The sequence below is a fragment of the Cavia porcellus genome, unplaced genomic scaffold, assembly GCF_034190915.1.
Source record: "Cavia porcellus strain 051 isolate PalLab524CR breed Dunkin Hartley unplaced genomic scaffold, mCavPor4.1 scaffold_12, whole genome shotgun sequence".
NCBI lineage: Eukaryota > Metazoa > Chordata > Mammalia > Rodentia > Caviidae > Cavia > Cavia porcellus.
Genome location: NW_026947495.1, coordinates 69,330,921 through 69,354,250, shown reverse-complemented (window position 1 = coordinate 69,354,250; position 23,330 = coordinate 69,330,921). Strand labels below are relative to the sequence as shown.

At 37.4% G+C, this 23,330-nt stretch overlaps 1 protein-coding gene across 4 annotated transcripts in view; it reads right to left on the bottom strand.

Moving 5' to 3' along the window:
- Positions 1-22,353, bottom strand: part of Dnajc10 (DnaJ heat shock protein family (Hsp40) member C10) — a 57,897-nt gene extending 35,544 nt beyond the window's left edge. For 2 of the 4 annotated variants that reach the window (XM_063259402.1, XM_003478497.5), the window contains exons 1-13: positions 22,164-22,353; positions 20,472-20,819; positions 18,665-18,827; positions 17,288-17,338; positions 13,723-13,805; positions 13,263-13,394; positions 12,667-12,760; positions 11,105-11,182; positions 9,498-9,541; positions 7,494-7,631; positions 6,420-6,509; positions 5,654-5,767; positions 713-827 (exon numbers count right to left, since the gene is read on the bottom strand). In XM_063259402.1, the coding sequence (XP_063115472.1) occupies positions 713-827; positions 5,654-5,767; positions 6,420-6,509; positions 7,494-7,631; positions 9,498-9,541; positions 11,105-11,182; positions 12,667-12,760; positions 13,263-13,394; positions 13,723-13,805; positions 17,288-17,338; positions 18,665-18,827; positions 20,472-20,675 (1,306 nt within the window). In that variant the 5' untranslated portion in view covers positions 20,676-20,819; positions 22,164-22,353. Of the gene's footprint in view, positions 1-712; positions 828-5,653; positions 5,768-6,419; positions 6,510-7,493; positions 7,632-9,497; positions 9,542-11,104; positions 11,183-12,666; positions 12,761-13,262; positions 13,395-13,722; positions 13,806-17,287; positions 17,339-18,664; positions 18,828-20,471; positions 20,820-21,578; positions 21,897-22,163 lie in introns of those variants that run through there. The other 2 variants (XM_005007648.4, XM_063259401.1) reach the window with 2 other exon arrangements.
- Positions 22,354-23,330: the final 977 nt, after the last annotated feature.

Below are 23,330 nucleotides of genomic sequence, written 5' to 3'. Positions count from 1 at the left end.
AGGCCTGGGTGGCAAAATTACAATGCAAGGAGAAAACTCATGTGTGAGGACATTAAGAGTAAAACAATAAGGCATTTTCAAGGATCCAAAAGCAAGATTCTAGATAAGACTATCTGGAGAGGCGGCGGTGGAAGCTGATGTTAGAAAAACTGGAGGCGGGAGACTGTGAAAGTCCCTCATTCACTTAACAAGTACTTCCTGAGTTCTGCTGCCTGCCAGGCACCATGTTAAATGCAGGGACAGACACGGCAAGACAGTCATACTGCTATGCTAAGGCCTGGACCTTATTCTCAAAGAATCAAATCGAATGAAAAGTGTTTTGGCTTCACGCTCTGAAGACAGGACAAGGACTCAACTGTAAAAAGAGAAGACAAGATGAGCAGCCTTAAAGGAAAAAATTACCTCCGCAGATCTAAGAGGTGACGGGCTCGAAACAAGGCAGCACACACAAAAGAGGGCAGTCAGAAATATTGGGGGAAAAAGTGTGTCTCCACTATTCCGGGTACTTTTGGGACTGACATAGTTAGTAAGCTTTAGCTTTTTGGAGTCAGATAAGCTTGTGTTTAAAAATGTACTCTGTCAATTTTTTAGTTACTAATAAATGAAAGTAAAAGTTGTTAACACTAAACTTGTACATACAAAACAAGGTAAAAACCAATGAGAAAATCTCTCTTTGGAGATGAAGATGAAATCATCATCTTCCCATTTTTACCATGATGGAATTCATATTCTTTGGTTCCTTGTCCTTTAAATACTGCCAGACAGGGCTGGAAAACGTAGAGATCCCCACAGACGCCTGGCGCAGAGGAGCAGTTAAACCTTCCAACCTGGAAAGTATAAAGATGAGGTTGAATTTGATGAAAAAATCCTACCCACTCAATTTGTAGTTTTTTCCTAAAGATAATTCTATAACGACACTGTTCCCAAAAGAAGTTAATCAGTTAACAAAAAGAAAATAGTTCATTTACATTTAGTACTGAAAATTCAATTCAGTTAAAGATGCTTTCTAAAGAGCTCGGAAACCTGAGAGCAAACGTGAAGTTCTTTACCAAAACTTTGCTCCCAAAATATATGAGGTGTTTAATCTTGGGCTAGGGGCCAGATAATGCAATAAACAACAATTAGAAAAGGTTCATTTTCTATACAGCATGAAAGAAAAGACCTTAAATAAAACAAGGAAATGATAAACCATGAAAAAATTTGAGCACATAAGGAAGATCTATTAAGAAAGAACAATCACCGAAAAGCTCGTCTCCCAGTCTTGGGCCGAAGAGAAAACACACGACTCTTCAGTGCGCTTGTTCACAAAACTTGGTTTTAAAATAAATACATTAAAACCTCCAAACAAAAAAAAAGAAAAAAGAAATAACAAGACAGTTTGTACTCCCAGCACTCGGGAGGCTGAGGCAGGAAGACCGCTCTTCCTGAGTTACATAGTAAGATCCTGTCTCCAAAAAACCAACCAACCAACCAACCAACCAGTAAGACAAACACTGCACAGGAAAAAAGAAAATGTGCCAGGGATATAAAGAGAAAACAAATTATAGAAGAATTATGACCTACCAATAATTGTCTTTTTTTCTTTCCATTGTACTAGAAAGCAACTAAAGTACAGATTGTTAATATATTATTTTTGCTAATTAGAATAGTGAATAAAAAAATATTATCATGATGTACACAAATGTAGAGAAATACCCATTTACATGCTGTCAGTGAGATTCCAAATTTATAAAAACCTTCCGGAAGGTTCTAGTAATAAGGATTAAAAAGGAAAATAACCCTGAATCAAAATTTTTTTCACATTAAAATACCTGGACAAGTCTCGCATCATTTGATTCTTAAAAGATTGAAATAAAAGCAAGAGATCTGTCAACAATTATGATGTTAACACACTTTTACTAAAATATTACTTAGCTTATAGGGAGAGACAAGAATATACACAGATACACACGTATGTATGTACCACACAGGCCAGCAAAAGAGTCTGAAGCTGTTGAATGTAAAAGCTTACTACAGAACAATATATAAGAGTACCGTGATTAAAAAGTACACACATAAGCCAGGCACGGCGGCACATGCCTGCAATCCTAGCACTCTGGGAGACTGAGGCAGGGGAAATGCAAGTTGAAGTCTATCCTGGGAAAGTTAGCAAAACCTTGGATTCAATTTCTAGCAGCACACACACTCAATTACACATATAAATTTACATGTGTATGTACATGTATTACATCAACCATTACACTATGTATTCATGTGCATGCATGTATCTACCCACTTACACCAGTACTCATAAAATATCTGAAAGTTCACACAGTAAATTCTTTGTATGGTTATCAACTGCACTGAAAGTACAGGTGAACTTTTAGATAATACTCATTTTTGTGTTTATCTATGTTTGTATATCCTAATTTTTAAGTGATGAGCAAGAGTTACTTAGGGAAAGAAGAATTTATAAAACAGCAGTTTGGCACAAGGTATATGGAGCTTGGAAATTGTTACTGGCTGTCATCCATGAGAAGAAAAGGCTGACTAAATTAGAATTCAACAGCTCCTACGTCACTGGACTGGGGTCATAGGGCACAATGCTGCTCCCAAGTTGAAGAGCTGCATAGGAAGGTGAAAAACCACACCTTACCAGAGTAAAGCCTTACCCCAGGAACTCTGCGGCACCTGGTTTGAGCATCACCCCGTAGCTGTCTCAAAGCATCAACGGACTGATTTTCATTGCCTGAGGTGAAGAAAGGCCAGACAAGAGTATCCAAGACGGCCGAGCAGAGGCACCCTGAGCTCGCTCCTTCCCAGAGTGGAGCCAAGACACTGAGAGGACAGTGGACATGGCAAAGGCATGATGGCAACCCTAAGCGGCACAGATGGCAAGATAGAGTAGCAAAATGTGCTGCGACAGCAGCCCAGCTGGCCCCTCTGGCTGCAGAGGACTCCACGCTGAGAGGAGAGGCTGAGCAGGAAAGTGCCAGGGACTCTGTAACACCGCAGAGCGGCGGTTCCACCTGTGAGACTCACACAGCTCCCAGAGACTTGCACCCCAGGCCGGGCAGCTGTCTGAGCCCATGCAACGGCTTTACACCAGAGAAGGAACTCAAAACAGGCTCCTCTACTGACTTTCAGAGCTCAAGCTGCTAGGCATGGTGCCATCATAAGGATAGAGGCACAGCTAGATGTCACCACGACCCGGGGACGGGTACGCAGTCTGCTCACTGCTCTCAGGCGCTCCGGTGGCAGAGGCACTTACTCTGCAGAGCTGAGGACGCGGCTTCCATAGTCCACGCCCCAGCACTGCAACTGCCATTGACCCCTAACTTGGCGGGCCCACTACCCTGCACAGACACACACAATCCACTGGCTGCCGCCCTGAACGCAGCTGAGGGGGGTGTGTGGAGACTACTGCGTCTTCACCGAACACCCACAGCAGAGGACCCACCAAAATGGCACCCGATGGCTCATCTACATGCAGGTCTGCCCACAAAAGCTACTCCTCACCAAAAAAGCTAAAGAGACAACTGTTACACTAGGGGCAGACACCAAACTAGGGATGTAGGAAAATATAATACATTTCCAAAGTGACACAGTAATTCTTCAGAAACAATCTAACATAAAGAAAATCTATGAAATGCTTGGAGCAAATTTAAAGTGATGCTAAGAATCCCAAAATACAAGATAAGACACACAATTCAATGAAATGAGTGCAACAATTTAGGAAATGAACAAGACATTTAATAGATACAGAAATCGTAAAAAAAATAGAGACTCAGAAGCTGAAAAATTCAATCACTGAGACTGAAAATACAACAAAAATTTCAACAATAAGCTACTTAAAGCTGAAGAAAAAAAATGAAGACAGGTTTTTAGAAATAACTCAGTTTAAAAAAAAAAGAAGCCTATGATACTTATGAGAAACTATGGAGTGGACAAGTATTTGCACTACAGGGATTCCACAAAGAAAACAGGGAAAATAACAGCCAGAAACTCTCGAAGCCTTGAATAATACACAGACATCCAGACCAAGGGAGTTCAAAAGACTTCAAGTAGATACAACAGAAACGACTTCCAAAGCTTATTTCATGCAGTCATTGTCAAAAGTCATAAAGAAGTCTAAAAATAGCAAGAGAAAAGCATTTAGTCACACACAAAGGAATTCCAATTGCACTAACGGACTTCTCAGCAGAAATTCTAACAGGCCAAAAGAGAATGGGATCTTATATTCAAATCCTGAAAGAAAACAAAAACAAAATACAAAAGAACCAAAATAGAAACTTGTCAACCAAGAATGCAGTACCCAGCAAAGCTACCCTGTAAAAACCTGAATCTTGCTATTGCTAGGCCAGCCTAACAAAAACTGCTTAAGTGAGTTCTACCTTTGTAATGAAAAAATGCTCAGTATTATTAATCATCACAGAAAGGAAAACTCAAACCATGATTCATCTCATCCCAGTTAGAACAGGTATTATCAAAAGGAGAAAATTAACCAATACTTGTAAAGATGACGAAAAAAAGGCACTCACACTGCTGGTGAAACTCTAAGTTGGTACAGCCACTACAAGGAACAGTACAAAGACTGAGATTCAAAAAGCGAACTGCCATATGATCTGACAATCCTACTACTAGGTAATCTGAAGGAATCAAATCACTATGTCAAAGTTTATCATAACACACAATAACTCACAAATTATTAAATCATTATATCCACGGTTATCCCAACTCACAATAGCTAAGCCATGGAATCAACCAACGTATTCATGAAGGTGGCATGCAGCACATACATAGGGGTTACTCAGCCCGTTAAAAGAATGAAATCCTGTCAATGGTAGCAGCAACGCAGGGGAATCGGAGGACATCATGTTAAGTGAGAAAAGGCACAGAAAGACAAACACCTCATGCTCTCACACCTGGTCTCACAGCGGAGACTGGGACGTGTAGGAGGAAGGGAAAGAGGCCAGTAACAGGAATCAAGGCACTTACACAGGAAGAATTAGTACTGACGTTCTATGGACAGTACGGTAACCACTGTCTACGATTTGACATATTTCAAAATAACTAGGACAAGGTTTCTTTTTTTTTCTTTCTTTTTTTGGTGCCAGGGATTGAACTCACAACCTTGTGTTTGCCAAGCAGGCACTTACGCTGCTGAGCTAAACCCCTGGCCAAGGACAAGGTTTCTAATACAGAGAAATGAAAAATGTTTGAGGATATATAAATGCCAATTACCTTGATGTGATTATTATTCACTGCACTGTACTACATGTATTGAACTACTGTACTATGCTTCATAAATATTTACAGATACTGTGTCAATTTAAGAAAGTGAAAAGATTTCATATTGAAGTGGTTTTCACTACATCAGGTTAAATACAACATTATTCTGAAAAAGGGAAAGTCATTCTTGTATTCAAACTCAGAAAACTGTATGATACAGGTTTGTCAAATGACAAAAAAAGTCACCTTGTTCAGGTAACACATCAATTTTGTAATACCAAACAAAAAACAAAAACTCCAGCCCCAAGATCAAAAACGTTCATAGGCTTCTTAAAGCAGAATGCCAACAAACACTGTTATACTATCTAAAATTCAGTTATAGGTATTACACTGATGAGGAAGCATATAGCAGAAGGTACAGCAAAATAACATTTTTTCTTACTTGAATATGATCATTTTTAAGTAGAGTTTTCAATTTTTTCAACTCTGGATCATCTGAATTTTCACTTTTTCCAAAATGGAAAAATACGAGCCAGCGATGATGTGCTAAACGATCCTTTAAAGTAATGAAGAAAAGGAACATCAAAGATGGGAAATTCTAAAGGATCTAATTTTTATTTCTTTGAAGTTAGTTTTAGCTACCCTACCCATTCACGTAAAATACAACCTAAAACGCAGAGCCATTCATACTGTTACTGTGAGTTTACTGGGAATAATCCAATGTAAATGAATAGTATGGGTAGGTTAAGTCCCTGAGTTAATAAATTTTAAAGAAGATGACTGTGACAAAAATACGGTTTTAACAACACATAGCTAAAAATGGAAGGCAAGTTTGGAGAAGTCAGCTTTTTGGGTTTCACTGGATTCTTTCTACACAGTCTATTTATATGCCATGCTGCTTAATTCTCAGTGGACAATGTAAAGTGTTCTGGTGGCAAGAAAACAAAGTTCCAAATCACGTCCAAAACTGCTTTGTGATCAAAATCTTGCCTTCCAGACCCTTGTTCTGAAGTCCACCTTCCGAACTGGGCAGATTTTCCAAAATTACAGCATTCATTTTGAATCACCAACATCAGAATTTCAGCAATTACAATTTAACCTAGAAATGACTAATATCCAAGTCTTTGAAATGCTACTTTCAATTAAATAGCAAGGAATAAAACAAATGCTTGAGTTTAAAATACTAAGACTATTAATAAAAATGTTACCTCTAGCGTTTTTGCTGAAAGTAGTTCAAAATCTGGAAGTTTATTTATTATCTCTAAATATATTTCTTTAGCATCCAACGAATTAAGAAACTAGAAGAAGAAAATCATATTGTAATCTTTTGAATAAACATTCATTTACTGTACTCTTTTTAGCTAGGAACAATTAAAAAGTTAGATAGCTTTTCAAACTATTCCACAAGCTGTTTTTTAAAAGGTATATATTATATTATTATTTTGGTAAATATTAAAAATATTACAAAGCTGGGTTGTTTTTAAAAAAACGATGTAAAAGAAATTCCATCATTAGGTGTTTTATTAACTGAATTTTGTGCTAATCCTACAGTAACTCAGAGTAACCTTTAAATCATAATAAAATAATTATATCCAATTTAACGTAATCATCTTTTATAGAATTCCAATGTACTGCACTGCCTTAGAATTTTTAATACTAGAATATTTGATGATCTAAGACACTTTATATGGCTACCATAATTAATGGTGATTAAGAAGAACTTGTGATGGGAAACTGGAATAGTTATTACTGATTAGTAAGAAGGTTTTCAGAAACAGTAACTTTTTCTTTATTCTTTTGGGATTCTACAAGACTGCTCCAATATCCCATTATTTATCTTAGCTCTTTGTCAACTAGCTCAAGTCCCAGTTTCCTCACTCATAAACTTAGGGAAGTAAATGACTGGATTTCCAAATGGAGTTCACACCAGAATCCCACAGGCTGCTTCAAGAACTAGAGAGCCCATGCATGATCTGTATTTTTAACATTATGAAAACAATTACATGGAACCCATTCAAACCCCTAAATATTTTTTCACTAATCCTAAGAACGTATTCCATGCTTTTGGGGTTTCAAAGACTAGTAACTTTAAATGTAATGTAAATGTCAGTTTAAAAATCAGAATTAGTGAAAAATTACTTCTTTAAAATAATGAAGTGTTCCACAGTCCAGTGACATGAACTCATTCCTTGCTTTGTTCACCTCTTACAAAATGATGCATTTCTATTGAGTATGTATATGCATGTTTCTGTGTAAAGACATTTGCTTAAACTTATTCATACCAAAATGCTGTTTTTTTCTTTGTTGTTTAAAGTGGCTCCAGGAGGAAAGTAAGCAGTAGTACTTGTTGTAATATCCAGACTTTTGCAAAGATTATCCTGGACAGCACAGTTCATCCATCCTACACTGACAAGACCGTCCTAAAGCAAAAGCAAAAACATGCTGTGTTGTAAAAAGAAGAAAATGGGATTTTGCTTTACCTAGCCAAAAAATCCACTTTTCCATTGTACAGTTGTACTTTCTTAACAGTATTAAGTACCTTGAGATAATAAAATGCAACTTTCCTTTGATATTATACACCTATGTTTAATATTTGTACAAACATAAGTTTTTATAGAAAGCAGGCTGTTCAATAATCTCTTAGGCTAAAATCAAACCTGTGTAAGACTTATGATTGTACTTTAGGTATGCATCAGAGTTTCTCAGATATTTATGTGACTACTATAATAAAATTAGTACTTTCCCAATTTTTAACCACTGGTTGTTAAACTCTTCTAATGACCTCCAAAAAGCTATATGAAAAGTTTTATTTTTCAGAATCTTAAGTTACTGCAATAATTTTTCGGACAGGGCAACTTCATAAACAAGGATGAACATACATTCAGTCAGGACTCCAAAATAAAAAAGGAAAAAGAGTGGGACATAAACAACAATTGAAGTAACAGCTGACAAGTTTCCACAACTTGGAAAGACAGCTAAGCTATGGATTCAGAAGTCCTATAACTCTCATAGCAGAAGAAATAAACTCACACTTATGCAAGTTATAACATAACTTCAGAAAATCAAAGTATCTTAAAAGCAGCAAGGATACATCTTGGGGTTCTTTTTTTTTTTGCAGTACCGGGAATTGAACTCACAATCTCGCCCTGCTAGGCAGGTACTTACACCACTGAGCTAAATCCTGGGCCCATGGGTACATCTTGATCTAGATAGTGTTACATAGGAACATATACATGCTAAAATTAAGATTTATAAGAGTCAAAAAGTTAAAAAAATTTACAAAGTAAAAGTTACAGAAAACTAAGATTAAACTTCTTACTGAAGAAAACTTTTATTTTTATAAATGCAGCACAGCCTAAGTACGCAGTGTTTACAGAGTCAGGGTAGTGCACTGTCACGTCTTCACCTTCACAGACGACTTCCAGTCCTGCACGCACGCTCCGTTTATGTCAGGGAGCTATATGGATGCACCCCTTTTGACCTTTTGCCATGTATTTTCACTGCACTTTTTCTAGGTGTAGATACAAATGGCACTGTATTCCCAGGGCCTGAGTTTTCAGCATAATAACAGGCTGTATAGTTTTGTGGCTTTGGAGCCTGTACCTCACAGGCTATGTGTGAGACAGGTTTGCGTACACGGACTGGATTGTGTTCACACACTAATGCAACTAATGACATTCATGACTATACGCATAAGAGAGTAACAGAAATACAGGGAGAAACATACAAATCAATGTTTTTAACTCAAGACTTCAATATGCTCGCCTTGAATTACAGATCATGTAGTACAAAAGCCATGGAGATATGAATCTGTGATTAATAAATTTGATCTAATAAACATAAAAATTACATCTAGCATACAGAGAGAACTTGTTATTTTTAAGCTCACATATAATTTTCCAATATTTGCAACTAACTCCTCAGTCACAAAGGAGCATTAGTAAGATCCAAGAATCAACATGTATCAGACCACATTCTCCAACCATCATATGACACAAAGAAATAAACTAAAAAAGTTTTGAAATGATGAAAACACTAAACATGTAACTAGAACACATAATAAATATTTAAACTGCAAGACCTTAGAAGTGAATGAGAATAAACACTCCATGTGGCAAAACTGAATAAAGCTACTTAGAAAGAAACTTAAAGAGTTACAACATATTTATCAGAAAATAAAGCTTAGAAATACACATGTTCACACAATTATAAAACTATTTGGAATCAGTTTATAAATGTGCTTCTTTACTGGGTGATATAGTTTTTACAAAATGAAGGGTGCTTACCAACATGCCACTGAGCCTGAGTCGAGTCTGTGGAGTCAAACAATCTGAGAGGGAAAAATATTATGAGACTAAGCTTACACTGCATGCCTGTCTCCCAAATAACCCTGGCGATTCTAAGGCAACAGTTGAGTTATACTGTCAGATACTGAAATTGTAAGAGTAACTGGCTTTGGAAGTCAAAGTTTCATTTAACACACACACACACACACACACACACACACACACACACACACTCTTTCATTCTCTCCCACTAATTTCTCAGGATTTCTAGGTATAGAGAAAAGGCAGGTGTCTATTTAGGTTCTTGCTCTCAAACTTCTATCAACAATCTTTTTTATACAAGAGATCTCATGATTTGGAAAAAATAAAATGTAATAGATCTATCTGATAAATAAATACAAATAAAGGATCCTTGAAATAGCATAGCATAGCACAGCATAGCACAGCACAGAGGTTCTGCACTGTTTCTATAAGGGATGTATAAATATGAATGCTGAGGTGAGACTTGAAGGAAGGGATCAGTAGCATCAGAGGCAACATAAAATGGTACAAGCAGGTTATCTAGATGAAAAGTAAAAGAACGTTAGAAAGGTTAAAAGTCTTTTTTTTTTTGTTCTATTTTTTGGTACTGGGGATTGAACTCACGACTGCGAGCTTGAAAGGCAGGCGTCTATGCCACTGAGCTAAATCCCCAGCCCAGGTTAAAAGTTTTGTTCATGTGTGGATGAACAGAAATCTGCACAGTACTGTAAAATGAGACAAAATTCCTTGGTAAATAACTAAATTTATGGCTGATTTATGCTCAAAAGTAAAATCTTCCTAACATCGTGAGGAGAGTGGTCAATTTTAGTTACACTACATTGTTAACAAAGCTGCATGGAGGGTGAGAGGTAAAATGTGAGGAAAAGGCCATATCATCATTCAACACATGAAAATGTAAAGAATTACGATGGTCAGTAATACTGTGGCCAGTTTTTAACCAATCTAATTCAGTATGATTTCCACTTTGTAATTTGTATCTGAAGTATTGAATTTTTAACTTCATTTACAAGAGAAAGGTCCTAGAAATGAGAACCTGTCATCTTCATATAGATTCTTTCATAAGACAAATGTATGTATTTTTTATAGGGAGAGAGAAGTAAAGTCCCTATTATTAGGGACGCTGGGAGGGATTATACCAACTAGCAACTATTGTAAACTACCAAAACATACCTGTGGCTACTGCAGGAGCAATTTACCATGAGTACAATTAAGCTGAAAAATTCATCCACCAAATGTAAAACTATAAATAATCCATTAACAAATCAACAAACTGATACCCTTTGTGGGGGGCAGGAGTTACTGGGAATCCCACCCGGGGCCTCACCCTTGCCAAGCAGGCACTGTGCCACTGAGCTACATCCCTGGCCCGATAGCCTTTCGTGTCTAAAATAATGAAAAAGGTAAACACTTACTAAGGTAAAAGAACTGCAATCTTGGGTTTATATTGTAGTCTCAAAACATGAACTGATTATTTACTAAAAATCACTTCGAGTAGCATACTAAAATTAACACCTGAAATTTAAATGTCAGTCTTTTCATTTTAACAAAATAACAAATAAAATTACCTCCTTCTTTAGAACAGAAAGTGATCAGCCAGCCAATACCAGCAGCAAAAGCAGTTTGTATGGAGTTAACAAAATTCCCTTAAAAGAAAATAAAGCAAATTTGTAATCACTTATTACTCAATAATGGAAAGTCTTCCAAATGACTTTTTTCCTAATCCCACCCTTTTCCAATCCATTCTGAACATACTATCTGTTACCTTTCTAAAACTCTTCTTGAACATGTCAAACCCTTCACTGGCTCCCCAAGTCTTTTATCACATCAAACTCATATCCAATATGTCCTTAAGAAGAATACTACAAGCCGGGCGTGATGGCTCACGCCTGTAATCCCAGCACTCGGGAGGCTGAGGCAGGAGGATCATTGTGAGTTCGAGACCAGCCTGGGCTACAAAGTGAGCTCAAGGCCAGCCTGAACTGCATGGCGAGACCCTGTCTGAAAAAGACAAAAACAAAAGAAGAGAAAAGAAGGAAGAAGAAGGAAGAAGAAGGAGAAAGAAAAAAGAAGGAGAAGGAGAAGGAGGGGGGGAGGAGGGAGGAGGAGGAGAAGAGAAGAAGAAGAAGAAGAAAGAAGAAGAAGAAGAAGAAAGAAGAAGAAGAACAAGAAGAAAACTACAAGTGGCAAGAAGGCCCCTTGTGGTCTAAGTGCTGTCTGCAGCCATCTTTCTTTCCATACTACTCTACTGGTTAATAATTTTTTTTTGCCAGATTCATGAAATACTATGAGTTCCCAAACTTGATACTCTCTTAAGGCTTCCAGTCTGTTTCCATGGGAGATTGGGTATGACCTCTTTTGAGAAGGATTTTCTAACTTTTCCTTTTTCCAACAGGATTGTTTCATGTAATTTACTTATGCTTTTCTAAGCTGACCTCTATCATAATTTTGTTACAACAGAACCACTGTACTGTAGTTAGTTACTAGTTCTTCCGCATTACAGTAATGAAGTTACTGATGGCAGGGATCACTTAGTATGGCTGTCTGAGTGTTTAATGTTTCGGACACACAATTTGGTATTCATGAAAGAAACATCCCTTTAGCCATGAACACTATCATTTCATGGACAGTTTTCAGAGTAAATAACCAGCCTGGCATAAAGTGATAAACAAAAGATGATTCTGAACATCAACATTAAACTAGAAAACATGAATTTACTATCTGTAAAAACACACAATGGTGAAAAAGATTCAAGACATTATATACAGGTACAAATTCCCTATCTTGAATGTGATCATTATGTATATCAAAAGTGTATCTAAAATTAATTAAAACTACACAAACCGAAACCCAACATTTGGATTATTAAATAGTAGCATTTGAAAGATACCTTTTAGTCCCACTCGTCCACTTCCCACATCCTGATTGTTTTAGTTTTTATGTATAACTAGTTTGTTATATACCTCCTTCCAGCAGAATCAGAGAAATGATGCAATTCCCTTTTTGAAAGCATGGGAAAATTTGTTAAGACTCTCAGTATTCTGACCCAAATGTTGACACATGTAAATATTTTAATGCTGCCAATGCAAAAGTATCCTTGAAAATGAAGCAGATTAAAAAACAAGATTACCTGTTGAAAGTTCTGTCACTGAGCTTCTCACATGCTGCATGGCAAAGTTCACTAGACTCTCCTTTGATCTGTCTCCATGATATTTCACTGAGGCCTATTAGTTTTTATAAAAGAAACAACTTTTACATTTTCTTTTTAAACCTCACTAAAATGATACCAAATACTTTGATTTTACATTATTTTGAATAATTCAGTGAAGTTCTATCCATTTGAAGTGCATTTCCAAACGATACTCTGAATCTATCATACACAGAATACAGTTTAATTCTATTTATAAAATAGTTTTGTTTCATTATTGGAAACTGGGAAAAAGACTAGAATTTTAATTCAATGAAAGTATCTACAAAATACTTTGCAACCTATAAAGCACAATATGCATAGTGAAGAAATTATGTCCATTAGCAAACATTTAATTTTAAAATACAGCAAGGTCATAGCATATACAGACTCATAAAATAACCCAGTGTTCTATTATTAATAGTTAGATGGCACCTAACATGAGACTTACACTATATAAATTGTTTTGTTGTATTTTCTCTAGTATTCACTTGTTACAAAGTTCCGCAAAACTGGAAAATGCTAATGCTACTGCTTACCATTCCAGACCTAAAGATGAAGAGGCTTGGATAACTGTTCACTCCTTTCATTCGGCAAAGCATTCTATCATCGCCACAGTTCACAGCTCCAATGCGAAGTAACCCATCCACTTCTTTAGCAAATTCTCGCCACTATGAGAGAGAAGTGTAAATATTTCTCTGCTAAGATCACTTTCCTCTACATGAATATACTGAGTTACATAGTCTTTAAAAAGTCTAGACTGCCCTTGGACCTGCAGCGATCTTCCTGTCTCAGCTTCCCTAGTGCTGGGATTACACATATGGTCGTAAAGGGCAGAATTTTTTATTGAATAAAACCATCCATATGTAAAAGTACTTCGATATTTCTGATAGTTATAATCACTATTAGTAAAAAATCTCAACATATTAAAGAGAAAATATGCACAAGTAACAGATCAATGAGAAATAAAACTTTCATAATATGAATATAAATACGTACAGTGGGGGCTAAATCATGGCAATGTGAACATCCCGGGGAATAAAAATTTACAAACCACAGTTCTCCAGAGTTAACAGCAGCATCTAAAAGCACACAAACAGAATTACTTTTTTACTAAGGTTAATGCATGTTTTAGTTTAAAAACTTTTTGTTGAGATCAGAATGGTAATATGTAGTCATGAATCTTTCAACACCGTCATTTTCTACAAATTTAATGAAAGCTTTAAATGTCAAAACAGTAACTTTAAAAATACTCTCTTAAGCCCATACTTAGGAGACAAGCAGCCTTGAATTAAAAAACAGAGCCAGGAAGCTCTACAATGGGTGGCATGAAGACACAGTAGCCAAAGTCATCGAGGGGGCCATGCAGATGAGAAATGATGAGCAGCAGCCCAGAGTGACGGCCCGCCCCTGCCACTGCCTTTCCCGGGCAGTCCCGAGGGACTGTGCACTTCAGAGGCTCCAAGACACACAGCAGAGACCCACACGCCATCACAGACGGTGAGGGCTTTGGGGATTACCTTTCACCTCTGCTCCCACAAAGGCACTGTCACTGGAAAACCATACTGACTGAGAAGTATAAAATTAAAGTTTTCATTACTTTAAAACACTAATACATAGTTGCTAAGACAATAGATTTGAACACTATACAGTATTAGCCACCAATGTATTATATGATCTGCGAAATAACGGTGCAAAATTAAAAAAAAGTCATTCATTTTAAAAGCTCAACGTTATGAGGATGTGCTCTACTATTCAGGACAAAAGGCAAAGACAACATGCTGTGGGTTAAAGGTTTTCACATACAGGAATTCCATATCAGAATCAAATGAAACTTGGTAAATTACAGTAAAAAGTCAAAGCATTCATACATTGCTAAGTATATGCAACTGATTTAGGTTAGTTAGCAACATATATAGGACTCACCACTTCCTGACAATTCAATGACAAGCAAAGCAGCTAATCTGTACATTACGGGCAATGTATGTAACTTAGGACTTTATCAAGTGTTCTCTGTCAATATTTAGAAATTCTAACAAATAGATCGCTCTACTTTGTTTTCACAGAGCACTTCTAACATCTTATTCAGTAGACTGTTGAATAGAATATTTCAAAATATTTAGCCCTAAATCCTACAACTACAGTATTTCTTAGTATTATACAACTACAATAGCTTTTGCTTATACAGAAAAATATGACAATGTAGGAAGTGCTTTCAATTCTCTCTTGAGCCACTTTTAAAAGAATGCTGGGATTATGTGATGCTGTTTGTAAGCACTTGTATACACACACAATGTTCCTTTTATTGCAAATGTATAATACCTAAAACTTGATTATAACTGATATGTTACTGTATAGTAAGGTAAAGCACACCTGAATAGCATCGGATATCAATTTTGTTTTGTTTGATATGCTACTGTATTGTAACTCTAAAAGGTTAATTTGGACACATGAAATGGAAAGGATGAGAACATTTTTTAAATCTCTGAAACTAGAATTTATTAATCACAGCTTCCTTTCTGTTCTAAAATTGAACATTTTAGGCTACCCAGTCAAAGTGAATTACACAATTTAAACTAATTCTCTAACAACTGGAAAACGGGACAAAATATAAAAACGCTCTGCTGAAAGCACTAGAGAGGTAGGGATGCAGTGAAATTTAGGGGCCAAGGTATGGGAAAAGGTCGTCTCCTGAGAAGAGGCAGCTGACAAGTCAGCAAAGAGATTTCACATGGTTCCCTGGGCTAGAAGGGCAAAGGGGCTGGGAGACAGCTCAGTGGCGTAAGCGCCTGGCCTGGCAAGTGTGAGGTCCTGAGTTTAATTGCCGGAACCAACAAGGAGAAAAAAAAAAAAAGACAAAAAGAACTAAAAGGGAATTTGGGGCACATTTAAGGAAGCATTCTGTGAACACAGGTGAAATGGAAAGAGATCAGTTTCTCAACAGTTTCTGTTTTTTTTTTTTTTTGTCAGTACCGGGGATCGAACTCACGACCGCCTGCTTGCAAGGCAGGTGCTTATGCTGCTGAGCTAAATCCCCAGCCCCTTTCAACAGTTTCTGAATTCCTTTACTATTTGCATGAAGCTTGAGATTGCTGGTGACCTCACCAGAACATGTTAAGTCCTCACTAAAGAAAGAAAATATATGAAATAACCAGTAATAAAAAGAGACCCATAACTAAGCAGTCTCATGTTGCTATGTACACATAAGCTTCCTTCTGCCTCTTCAACTGCAACTTCAGGGTCATCTGCTCTCAGTCTAGTAAATACCAATAGTAGATTTAGAGATCAATGGAATGGTGGAAATATGCACTGAACCTACCAGAATCAGTTAATTATTCTGAATCACCACTACTGGCTCCCAACTGTAATTATTTGAATCTACCATTTAGAGTTCTATGTGAACTATGAGCAGTTTTTAGGCTCTTTTGTGGTGACACACCCAGAAAAGGTGGAACCCACACGCTATGTAAGTCATTACACGCTATGTAAGCCTCATTCTAGTTGAACTCATGGATTGGTCTGCAGGTTTTGTTCAGTTCCTCGGACGGTATCTATAGTTCCAATGTGTTTTTTTTGACCCTGTTGGCCTATGAGACACACACTGATACACTAGATGAGTGACAATATGCACACAAGAAAAGCTATAGGTTCACATGACATACTATGAAATTATGATTCCAACAGTTTGTGCAATGGCATTAGTTTTATCTAATAATACAAATAAACCAAAATTTCCTATTTTCATTGTAAGGAATATATATTTTTCTGTTCACTTAAGTAGAATTTGTTCAAGTGTTCACATTAAAGATTTGTAACACAGTAGTAAAAAGACTTTTTAATACCTGGGCTCACCCATATAAAAATTTAGAATAAAAGGTAATTCTCATTTAGAAGAAACAAACTGTAAAACCAAGTGGTGGTAAAATATCTTGTATCATGGTAACACAGAAAAAACATTTTCCAAATATATTTTTTGCAACTGGTATACTAATTTTCTAAACTAAATGACTGTAAAATATAGTAAAATAAAACTGGAATCCCATTGAAACTGGAATTTTGTTTGAAGCTGAAAGGAATATAATTATTTAATCACTACATAAAGCCTAAAAATTTAAAAATTTAATTTGGTTTTTAAATTTTCCTATTATGCAATGGAAAATGTAGAACTGTATTCTTATATCCATTTTCACACAAATCATGGATCACATTAAATGTTTCTAAAATAATCACATACTGACCTAAAACTCTGAAAATCAAAAACCTTTAAAACTGGAGGTGTTCTGCACGTATGGAGCATGCCGACTTGATATTCAGACTTGGTCTGAACTGCTATGGGCTATATTTTGTTCTATTTCTTTTACTTGGTATACACACTTACAAATTTTCTGCAGCAACAGTAGTGCTTTTATTTTGGTATACTGTCTCACAGGCTGCTGGGAACACGGTTTAACAAACAGCACATACCTTTCTAACTTCCTCAAAATTTCTTTTTGGAACATATTTGGATCCAACAGTACTGGATAATTGAACTTGCGCTAGTTTTAGAAAATCAACATAAACTTACCAAATTCTCTTCTTTCCAGTGTTATGATTTCAGGATCATCATCATAAATACCTAATTTAAAAAGTGCACAGCAATTATTAAAATTCCACATAACCTACCATATAAAAATTGACTATTCACTCAATAATAAAAAAAAATTATACTAATTCTCAAATCTAAATAATATGCAACAAACTGAGAATAAAACCAACAGTAAACAATATTCTTGGGGATACATTTAAATAGTTTCCTGGCAACAACCTGCTATTGCTAAGTTAGTAAGCAAACAGGTACATAATATTCATGTACTTTCATCTCTACAAAAGCTTTTTACAATTTTTAAACTATTTAAAAATAATTAAAGACTTGCTGGAAATTGCAAAAATAAGACTCTCATGTACTCTCTACCCCATGTGCCCTTCGTAGTGATGTTAGCTACTTATAATACAATGCCAAAACTGAGAAATGGAGTGCCTATTACTGTTAATTGGGTTATTTTCAGGTTACATGGCTTTTATTTTTTATACATGGTTTTTAGTTAGTCTAGCACGTTAAAATATTTTTCTCTGCCAATAAACTTGTAATACAGGTAGATAAATAGTAGCAATTATAAATTTTAGGTACCATAATTAAAAAACAAAATCAATGTGAAAAAATTCTCATTATTATGTAAAATATCCAAGTAAGATTGATGGATAAAAACAAGGGGTCAGCAAACTTCTGCAGAAGTCATTAGTATTTCGGGGTTTGTGGGATGTATGGTTTTTGTCATTCTCAACACTCAAACTGTGAAAGAAGCCACAGACAGTATGTAAACAAATGAACGCAACTGTATTCTGATAAAAACTTAGTCTTGATGGGCAATCGCTCAAGAAAGAAATGTAAAGTATTTTATTTAGTCTAGTATAAAAGCCTTTTTAGACCGATCTGAGCGTAATGAATGACGATGATGAATGCCGGTTATCTGAATGCACCCTCTGCCTGGGTACTTCCAGCTACATTTTTCTGTCCCTTGGTGCTTTTAATGCGGCTCCTCCTCTTCCTTGCCTCACTTCTTATTCCTGTCAGCCACGTGAGAAGGACAGCACTTCCACTGAAGCAGCCATTTGATTTACAATTTAGCTTTTGCTTGGAAAATCCAAAGTTCAAGTTTGAAAGGCTTCAATATTTAACTTTTTCTCATGCAAACATATATATTTTTATTAAACAGAAATTCTTATTTTAAAAATATTAAGATTTAATCAATACTTATTTCTGTATAATTAATCCCTGTTTACCAACTAACTTCCCTTTAAATTTCATTCCCATGACAAATTAAAAAGAGCTAATCAAGGAGACGCATTAACTTTTCTTCCACTCAGAGAAAAGAAAAACTTCACAAGTAATATGGCACCTTACCAAAATCGTAACGATAATAGTTCCAGCTTTCATACTGGCCTCCTTGGTTATCTTCAAGCCCCTTCTCTCCATATTTATCATACTTTTTCCGTAGATCTTCATCTTTGAGTACTTCATATGCTCTATTTATTTTTAAGAAATCACCATGTGCATTTGGATTGTTCTGTGAAAAAACAAATATAAGTTATTTCAGATACACAATCCAAATTTCTTCAAAACCTTGATACAGTAAATACATTATTTCAGAGATATGCTGGCTAGGAGATACCAGCATACAGCGGTAGAGAAATGTGATACAAATTATCTTGGAATACAAAAAAAAGTATTTTCTAAGGCACTATTTAAAAATAAAAAACAAAAAAACAAAGAAAAGTAATAGAAACTAAGAATCTACTCTTCAAAAAGGTTGACATGCTCGTGTGATTTAAGTTATGTGATTCAAGTCACTCCTTAAAAATGCAGCAGAGATGCTGAAATTCTTAATTTTAAAAATATTTGTTACTTCTGAAATGAAGAGATTTGTAGGCTATTTTTAAGCAAAATCAATAAATTAACTAAAAAAACCCACACTCCTATTTACCAGAAAATTAAGTAAGTGCCTGGGTTGTAATTCAAAACTGGTTTAGAAATGTTCCTTTATTATTTCTAAGGATGCTTTAATGTAAGTAATTCTTAGATATCAGCCTCTCATTGTTACATGGGAACTCAAATTTTAAAAGAAAAAACTAAAAATCCTAAATAAAAAACAGATCTGAGGGAATAAAGAAACAAGAATGGTTTTGTGTGTGTGTGTCCTTTGTGTTATTAAACCCTGGGCCCAGGGTCTCTGCACTGAGCCCTTTAAATATTTTTAAAATTTGATCTAAGTCAATAAGTTCCTTAGGCGGAGGTCCAACTTGTGATACTCGTGACTCAGCTTCCCAGAGTGCTGGGATTACAGTGTGAGCCATCACACCCAGCTATAATTGAGTTTTAAGGAAGTATTATTTTAATTGTTCAATTTTATAAACTGATATAAATCCATTAAAAAAAATTCTTCCTAGAAAAAACTGTAACCTAACCATGTCCTTTTCAATATTAGAGCAAAATCTCATTAAAATACCATTAAATTTGAAAATATTTAGTTCTAAAGATTATCAGCCACACAAGTATTTTAAACTGAAGGTATACTGGGGTGCTCTCAAGTTTTAAGTAATCAAACTTCCCAGAGTTGGGGATACAGCTCAGATGCAGAACATTTACCCAGAAGGGTCCTAGGTTGAATACCTAGTACCAAAAGCAAAACAAAAAAACCTGAAAACAAAACAAAACCAAAAAAAACCCAAACGAACAGTAACGACAACAAAAAAACCTAAACCAAAAAAGTAAAACAACTTCCTAACTCTGGTCTGTGCACATGAGCTTTGTAAAATAGTTAAGCATGCTATCATTAGCTATTAGTATTATTTTCAGCAAGATGTGCCCTGTGAATTCTAAGGAAATACTGTTGTTACTATTCTAAAGTACTTGATCTCAATCTATTTTCCTATGAAAAATAATGCAAAGACATTATGGTTTTGGGATTAATATCTTTAAAATGTCTCTGGGAAATGAGTTTACAAATTAAGAGGCAACTGCATATTTGTTACTAACATTCCTTTGTACTACTCCAAAAAGAACATTTTGCTTCTTCTGTTTTTAGAATACCAGTTTGAACGAGGATTTTTACCATGCGATTAGTTGTAAGCATTCTGAACCCTTATTTAAAATAAATATCCAAATGTACCAAAATGCAATAATCACATAATGTAAAAAACATTTTACCTACCGGGTTTTTATCAGGATGTAACTTCAACGCTAATTTCTTAAAAGCTTGTCTTATTTCTCTACTGGTGGCAGTTTTGGATACTCCAAGTAAACTGTAAAAATCCTGATCTGTGTCCACTAAAACGGCCATAAACACTATCAGGAGACAGAGACTGACCCTTCTTAGGTCTCTGACATAGCCATTTTTCTTTAACCAGACTCCCATTCTCCTTCTTATACAAGTTCTGATTTAAGTGAACACAAAAATATGATGCTGGGTCCAGCCGATAAGATACACTAATCTTAGAACTTCAATCCACATTACTTCCAGGGTGAATCAAGCAGTGCAAACTCGTCTCCAAACATGTTACTTTAAAGAGAAAAAACCAGGTAGTTAGAATATATTCCAAATTCAAAAGCAACATTATTTATCAAATAAAAATAACACTATCACAATACCTGCCACACTACCGACCCCGTTAAATACTAAATCAGTGTCAACACCTCAGATCTATTCACTGGGCCCCTTCTTCACTACGACGATATTCAAATAGCCAGATTTGTGAAATCATTCAAGATACCAGATAGAAGGTGGGGGTAGCTGCTACTGAGAATACTGAAATTAACACAACAGGGGAAATTTATCAGGCGACAAAGTCTGATTAGCATCAGTACGCCAGGGTAGAAATAAACTGTTTCCTTCCTCTTTCTACTGCTTGAGTTTTCCTTTTTTGGAACACTTCTTCCTTTTAAGCACCCACTAAAGTTACTCAGTTTTCTTTTTAAATTAGATCTCATTGGTAATACGTGTTCTTTGCACAGACTCGAAGGAGACACGATGTTCTTCCAAAGGGTCTGTACTTTTCACTTGACTTTTTAAAAAGTGTCAGTGGATTACACTGTTATAGTCGTTAACTTTCTTAGAAAACTGGGCAAACTTCCCTGTTTTCTAAGGTGCTTACACTGAATGAAACATGGTGGCTTATAAAAACAGAACAGTAATTCCAAAAATTAACTTTACTGCAAAGTTCACGTTTAGTATTAGCAAAAGTAGGAAAAAAAACTTAAAAAGAGTAAGGAATCAGTTATGCAGACACTCTGGAGAGTAAAAAAAAAGTCATTACTTTACCCTATTAGACTGGTTCAGCTCTTGAGATGTCATACTTTTGAAAAATCTACCTTTCCTTGCATCCCCGGTTTCACCTTTCATTTGATCTCGCGTCTATTTTTAAACATTTCTTGGTACCTTTGAATGCTCTATTTATCTTACAAAAACGACCTTCCGACAGTTCACTGTTGGGGCGTAAGCAACAGCCAGCCAGCAAACCCCAACCTGGGGAGCCACGACCCCGCGGGGGCCGGATCGCTGCCGGCGCGGGGTGGCGGGGGCCGGGCCCAGGGCCAGGTGAGGGCCGCAGGTCCGTCGGCCTCTACGCCGCTTCTCTCGGGCAGAGCGGGGACAGGGCCTCTCACAGGGGTCGGGACGGGACGGCCCTGCGTGTGTCCGGAGTCTTGAGACGCAGCAAAGCGATAAACCGGAGCAGGAAGCCGCCGGGCGGGCAGGGGAAGGGTGGAGCACCGCGGGGAGGAGGGCGCGGAGGCAGGCGAACCCGACACACTGCCGCGGGGTCGCGGATGCCCAGGCTCAGCTCTCCGTCCGCCCCTCTCCTCCCGGAGCGCCCAGGCCACCGCCGGCCGTCCGGCCCGCGCCCACCTCGCTCTCGCCTCCGCCAGCTACTCCCACATGCCGGTCAGCCGCGGGGGACACTGCTCAGCCAGCGAGCACGCGCTGCTCACGCCGGAGCACCCTCTCTGCGACGCGGCCGCCGGCAGAGCGAGCTCGGGCTGGGAGGACGCACAGCGCAGCCGGCCGTGAAGCCCGCGCCGCCAGCGCCCGGTGCGGTTTCCACGGGAGCGGGGGCGGGGCCAGCCGCGGGGCATTGTGGGAGAGGCGTGCAGGCAGCGGCGGCGGCGTGAGACCGGCGGCGGCCGCGCGCGCACGCGGGCTGGCTGCGTGGGGTGAAGTTGACGTGGCCTTCAGTGCGGGATCCGGCTCCAAGTCCGGGTGCGGCCCGGCGCTGAGGGACGCGCCTGCACGCTCGGCCCACACCCCCTTGGTAAATGTGGCCTGCGCTGGCCGGCAGCGGAAGGAGGACCGGGAGCCCGCCCCTTCCGGCTCCCGTTGCCAGGGTGACGGCGAAACGGAGAGTGGTTTCTGCGGTGCTCAAAACGGAGGCAGGATGTGTTCACGGTTGGTGGGTGGCGGACCTCAAAAGGAGATATTTGGCTGAGGAAGGGGAGCTAATTTGAACTTACACTGATTGCATCGTCAGCCTAGAGCACCGCGTAGGCAGAGGGATATTTGCAAGAAAAAAAATTACCGATCTTGTGTGAGCATGTCAACAAACATTTGAGCATTCTAGAGTTATTTTCTGATTTTTGGGGTCATACAAACTAGAATATTAGGACGTTATCCGTATGTTCCTCAGCGATACAGAATCAGGGCAAGCTGTATTTTTGACACACGCTATTGCAACAATTAAAGTAACTACATTTATAACTATCAGAGTCGCAAATGTCAAGATGAAGCTGATACCTGGTTATATGAACCCTGACATGAAATAAATTGTTTATAAATTGCCTTGGATTATTAAATTTTATTAATATATAGGATCCATGACTAACCTAATACATGGTAGGGAAGACGAGGACGTAGAATAAAAACGAAGGGAGAAATACTAGAAGCAGATACTAGATGTAGAAGTTGTGATACTTGTGAACAAGTCTAAGCACCATGTATTAGTTCTCCAAGTAATCTTGTAAGATGGGGACGTTATCTTACTGATTTCACGGTTGAAAAAGTTGAGAGAGTATGTGTTAA